This window comes from Solanum stenotomum, chromosome 3 (genome assembly GCF_019186545.1).
Source record: "Solanum stenotomum isolate F172 chromosome 3, ASM1918654v1, whole genome shotgun sequence".
Classification (NCBI taxonomy): domain Eukaryota; kingdom Viridiplantae; phylum Streptophyta; class Magnoliopsida; order Solanales; family Solanaceae; genus Solanum; species Solanum stenotomum.
The window spans coordinates 44,553,336-44,559,611 of NC_064284.1; the positions used below are offsets into that span (position 1 = coordinate 44,553,336).

The following is a 6,276-nucleotide window of genomic DNA, read 5'->3' on the forward strand; positions in this document are numbered from 1 at the left end:
ATCTTTACTAATTAGAACTTCAATAGTTTCCCATACTCTAGGTTTCTGTTAGTAATGTAGCTTATCAGTTTTGTATTGGCTCTATTTAAAGAGAAGGTCGTACGTGAATAAAAGTATCTTTCTCTTCTATACCTCAAACATTTATATGGTATCAAGAGTTTTTCTTCTCCACACAGAGTTCTAAGTTTCTTATTATCCACTCACCACCAATGGCACCCTCAGTTACCAATTCTGATGCAACTAACACTACCACCATTGTTCAATTCAACTCGGTTACCTAGCTTACGATTAGACTTGCTGGCAGCCATAACTTCTCACTGTGGAAGGCCCAAGTGTCCATGCTCATGAGAGGACACAATCTTTATGGCCATCTAGATGGGACTATCCTTGCTCCTGCTGAGACCACCAACAACAACCTGACAATTGCCAACCCCGATTATGTTAATTGGTTTCGTCAGGACCAGTTAAATCAAAACGCAACTTTAGCATCAGTAGATCCCACTCTTGCTGCCATTATAGCCTCTGCAACCACAGCCAAAGCAGCCTGGGATTCCCTCCATATGGCTTATGAAAATAAGTCACAAACTCGCATATTCATGTGACGAGATTGCCTCAATCGAGTCACGATAGATAGTCTCCCTGTAACAGACAATCTCAACCAAGTTCGATCTCAGTGATGAGCTTGCGACTGCAGGAGCTCCTGTCACCAATGTCGAACTCATTGTCAAGATTCTCACTGGTCTTGGACCAAAATATTGCGAAATCTTTGCAGCAATTCGAGCACGTGACAACCCAATTTCATATGCTGAATTGTTTGAAAAGCATAGTGATCACGAGATTTTCCTCAAACACAATGCTCTGCCTCAATCCACTATTATTACTATTGTTGTTGCTCAAAGGTCCAGCTCTCAAACGCGGACCAGTGCCACCAACACTAATAGGCATTCAAACAACTACCAGCAACGTTCTCAGTCAGGGTGCAATCATCGCACCAATTCGCAAGAAGTCAACTTAGTATCAGTTATGTAACCGACCTGGACACTCTGCTCATGTTTGTTGCGCTCGGTCTCATAATCTTTTTTAGGAACGGGCCAACTTTGCTAGACAATACATGCAACAATCTACCCCATGGATAGTCGATTCAGGGTTACACATCATGTTGCATCAGATACCCACAGTCTCAACAACGTTGCTGACTACAATGGTCCAGAACAAATCACTATGGGAAATGGTAACACCATACCAATTTCTCACACTGGTAACACTGATTCATCCGCATTGGGTTCTAGCTTTCAATTATCCAATATACTTTGCTCCCCTTCCATTTCCAGTAACTTGATTTCAATTTCTTAATTTTATTGTGACAATTAAACATCTATTGAATTCTTTCCATTCTCTTATCTTGTGAAGGATCTGAGTATGGGGGCGCCGTTAGTTCACGAGCGGAGTAGAGGGCGCCTTTGTGAGTGGCCGCTAGACAATCCTTATTCATCTCAACCGCAATGCAATGTGGTTGTGTCTTTAGATTTGTGGCATCAACATTTGGGGCACCCAACACGCGCTACTTTAGATTTGTTTTTAAATAAATTCTCCATTCCAATTGTAATTTATGTCAATCAAATAAAAGCCACGAGCAATCTTTTTCAACAAATTCTTTACAGAGTCACATGCCTCTCCAAATTACTTACAGTGATTTGTGGGTCCCGTCACCAGTTTTGTTCGTCGATAGGAAAAGATATTATATTTGGTTTGTGGATTAGTTTTCAAAATACATGTGGCTCCACACGATTCAGTCCAAACACAAGGTTTTAGATGTTTTCAAAACACAACATTCATTGCTTGAACGTCAGTTTCAAACAAAAGTATTATCTTTTTATACCAACGGAGGAGGTGAATTTCATAATTTAACTTCTTATTTGAAATCTTAGGGGATTGAACACTTAAATCCCCACCTTATATGCCACAAAGAGTTGTAGTTGAAAGACCACATCGCCATGTTATCAAGACTGCAAAACTCTAATGCATCAAGCCTCTTTACCAGCCACCTTTTGGAGTTTTGCATGTCATCAAGCTGCTTTTCCAGTAAAGAGAATGAAAACCCCAAATTTAAAAGACAAGTGTCTATACGAGCTTTTATTTCAAGAACCACCAAATTATGACAACGTCAAAATTTTTGGTTGTTTATGTTTTTCCTGGTTAAAATCAGATGCACAAAATAAGCTTGATTCGAAATCAAATACCTGTGTCTATTTGAGATTTTCAAATAAATATTACTGCCATCATTGCTTTGACCCGACCACCTCCAAAGTTTATCATTCTAGAGATATAGTATTTTTAAAACTAGTTACCCTTTTACCAATATTTTTTCTAATTATAAAAATCAGCATTTGAAAATTTCTGATATCCTAGCAGAGCCACATTGTTTTTAACTACCTTAGTCATTGTCTACGGGTGCTCAAAGGTCTCTCTGTCCTTCCTCAGCGGCATCGCCAAGCTCAGGTACATTTCCACCTTCTCTCAACAATCCAGCAAGTACCTCTGCTTCTCCCTGCCCAACTCAATCCACTCTTGTTCCTCTTTCTCCAATAACAACCAGTAAGCCACCCATCACCAGAACCTATAGAGGTCGAAACTCTACAGTTACCACATCTGTCCAAGCCCCTTAACTCTCGCCACTATCGCAACCACACACCCTTTCTCACACAATGGTTACCCGCTCAAAAACAAATAGCCTCAAACCCAAGAGCTTTCTTTTCAAAACCAATTCCACGCTCCTTCCGTCAAACACAACTCTATCCCCAATGGCAGGAAGCAATGAAAGCAAAGCTGCTCAACGCTCCTGGCCAGTGTTGTAAAAAGCGCGCTTAAAGTGAGAAGCGAGGCGAGGCGAGGCCCCTGCGCTTTTATTTCGTGAAGCGAGACGACATTGAAAAGGCGCTCACTTCTAGTGTAGAAGCGAGAAGCGCAGAAAAGGAAAAGCGTAAAAAAAGCGTGCTTAATTTGAAAAAGCGCTAATTAGGGTTTTTTTTTTGTTTTTTTTTTTTGACAAGGTAACAGTTTAGGGTTTCTTTTTTTTTAAAATTGTAAGTTTTTTTTTTAATTGCTGAAATCCTTATGGGACTTAATATACTCTTTCGCGACTTCAAATTCTTTTTTGGACTGAGAAGCTGCGACTGATTTTCTCCTTCTTCTTCTCTGCTGCGTAAGTTCTCTTCTTCTTCTTTGCTGCTATAAGTTTCTTCTTCTTCTTGTCTTCTCTTCTTCTTTGTGACTGCTCTGCGATTTTTTTTTCTATTTTTGGTTGCTGCCAGGTTGCCACTGCTGTAAGTTCTCTTCTTCTTCTTCTTCTTCTTCTTCTGTGCGAGGCTACTGCTACTGTTTTTTTTTGGTTGCTGCTGGGTGTTATCTATATTTTTATTGCTGCATTTTTTTTTCCAATTTCTGTTTGCTGCTCTATTTTTCAATCTCTATTACTGACCTGCTTTTTTTTTCAATTAATATTACTGCTCTATTTTTTCCAATTCTTTTGCTGCTCTGTTTTCTTTTTTATTTCTATATAGTGCCTGTGATCAGTGATGTGTGTATGCTTGCTGCTCTATTTTTTTTTATTTCAATACAGTGTGACTGCTCTAGTTGCTGCTCTTAAATCTTAATAGTCTTTATTTTTCTTACTTAGTAAATTTGTTGTTTTGTTACTAAGTGACACTTCTTTTTTGCTTGTAGTAACTAGTGAAGTTGTATTTTCTTATTCAAAATGTCACAAAAAAGGGATCCGGCTTGGGCGTATGGAACTCCTATGGGTAGTAACACAAAAGTTAAATGTAGCTTTTGTGATGTGACATACAATGGCGGAATATTTAGTCACAAAAAGCATCTTATCGGTGGCCATAGAGATGTAAAAGTATGCCCGAATGTCCCGGATAAAGTGAAGGAAGAGATCAAAGAATATTTGTTGAAGAAAAATGAGTTTAAAATTCAAATGAACCATGAAGCATCCATGGTTAATCTTGTTGATAATGATGAAATGGATGATGATGAAGCTGAAGTGAATATGCCAATAGGGCCTCCCTCAAAGCATCAAAGGATGCCTTCAAGTAGTGGGAGTGGGTCTTCCATCAATAGCACTATCAAGGGTCCTATGAATCTCTATTTCTTGCAAAAACCAAACAAAAAGAGAAAAGGTGGACCTATTGACTTAGAATCTTCTAGAAAGATTTTGAGGGATCGTGTTGTATTTGCTTTTGCTAGGTGGATGTATGATGCAGGGCTTCCTTTCAATTGTGTTAATTACACAGAGAGTTTTGGTGAATTCATTGAGGCAGTTGGCCAATATGGCCCTGGAATGAAGCCCCCCACCTATCATGAGGTAAGAGTTCCTTTTCTAAAAAAGGAGGTGGAAAAGACAAACAAGATAGTAGAAGAACATAAGGTTCAATGGAAAACATATGGTTGTTCCATTATGATGGATAAATGGACCGCAATGAATGGAAAAATGGTCATTAATGTTTTGGTGAATTCTCCAAGAGGGAGTGTATTTCTTGAATCTTATGATGCTAGTGACTCTTCTACCGATTTTAATAAGATGTTTAACTTGTTTGAGAAGACTATCATGAAGATAGGCAAGGAAAATGTGGTACAAGTTGTGATTGATAATGCAAGTGAGAACAAAAAAGCAGGTAACATGTTGAAGGGAGTGTTCCCACATATTTTCTGGACTCCTTGTGCTGCTCACTGTATCAACTTGATGTTTGGTGACATTTTCAATGAAGCCCCGTATTCTACAGGTGAACTTGAGTCTTGATATTTAATTTTCTTTTTTAAACTTTATGTTAGTTTCTTTACATTTTAACTACCATTTTTTTTAACAGTTTTTGGTAAGGCAGTTAAGGTACATGCTTATATCAATCAAAGGGCATTGTTGTTGAATATGATGAGGAGATACACAAAGCAAAGAAATTTGGTAAAACCCGCCAAGACAAGATTCACAACAACTTTTTTGACTTTGTATAGTTTTTATAAGCAAAAGAAAAATTTGAGAACTTTGTTTATGTCAACTGAATGGAATGAGAGTATCTATTCAAAGGAAACTCTTGGTAAAGAAGTTGCAAGACACATCATTAGTCCATTTTTTTGGAATGACGTTGTTCAAGCACTTAGAGTTGGTGGTCCTTTAATTCATGTACTTCGTATGGTGGATGGGGAGAAAAAACCACCAATGGGTTACATTTATGAAGCCATGGACAGGGCCAAACAAAGTATTGAAAAGGCATTCAATTATGATACAAGGAAATATAAGAGTGTTTTTGAAATCATTGATGCAAGGTGGACAGATCAACTTCATCAACCTTTGCATGCAGCAGGACACATTTTGAACCCAGGGCTCTATTATAAAAATAATGACATGAAGACTTTAACTGAAGACGTGTGGCAGGGATATCATAAATGTGTTGAGAGGATGATCCCAGATAAAAATTTGCAAGACAAAATAGGGGATGAGCTTGGTGTGTACATGAAAGCGGATGGCCTACTTGGAATTGAATCAGCCATTAGAGCTAGAACCTTAAGGTCACCAGGTGAGAATTTCATCTTTTAATTGTGTTTAAAGCTTCATTTTTTAAGTTATTACACATCTTTTAAAATAACTCTTCTACAGTTGAATGGTCGATGCAATATGGTCATAATGTCCCAAACTCGCAACAGTTTACTATTAGAGTGCAAAGTTTAACTTGTAGCGCATCCAGTTGTGAGAGAAATTGGAGCGTGTATGAACATGTGAGAAACTACATTACATTATTACTAAATTAATAGATATCTTAATCATCCTAAGTTCTCCTATTAATTCCTTTCTACTATGTGCAGATTCATAGTAAAAAGAGAAATAGGCTTGAGTTGACACGCCTCAATGATCTAGTGTTCATCAAATATAATAGAATATTGGTGCGTCGTTACAATGCTCGTAATACCATTGATCCAATTTTGTTGGATAGTATTGATGAGGCAAATGAATGGTTAACCGGAGCACCCCAAGATCACCAAGATGAAGAAGTGTATGAAGGAGAAAGTCTCACTTATGGTGATGTTTCTATGGCAAGTGGTGTTGAGGAGAATATTTATAGTTTTAGGGAGAGTACTTTAAGGGGAAATGAAAAAGGAGCTAGAGGTTCCAGTTCAAGTCGAAACCTTGTTGATGAGCCTTCTGATGATAAAGAAGATGATGACCAAGTAGAACCCTTGGTTATGGAACTTGAAGAGTTTGAGGATCTTGTTGAAGAATAG

The 6,276-nt window shown here is 38.1% G+C and overlaps 1 protein-coding gene across 1 annotated transcript; it reads left to right on the forward strand.

Annotated features, from left to right (window-relative positions):
* Positions 1–3,754: 3,754 nt before the first annotated feature.
* LOC125858978 (uncharacterized) lies at positions 3,755–6,276 on the forward strand. The gene is made up of 4 exons (XM_049538731.1): positions 3,755–4,784; positions 4,869–5,573; positions 5,654–5,772; positions 5,860–6,276. Exons 1-4 carry the CDS (start codon positions 3,755–3,757, stop codon positions 6,274–6,276), a joined length of 2,271 nt encoding a protein of 756 aa, XP_049394688.1.

Excerpts from the sequence above, each read along its gene's own strand:
- LOC125858978 (XM_049538731.1), top strand. The coding sequence starts at position 3,755 with ATGTCACAAAAAAGGGATCCGGCTTGGGCGTATGGAACTCCTATGGGT. Across the intron at positions 5,574-5,653 it reads TAGAACCTTAAGGTCACCAG|TTGAATGGTCGATGCAATAT; the intron begins GTGAGAATTTCA and ends ACTCTTCTACAG. Across the intron at positions 5,773-5,859 it reads ATTGGAGCGTGTATGAACAT|ATTCATAGTAAAAAGAGAAA; the intron begins GTGAGAAACTAC and ends TACTATGTGCAG.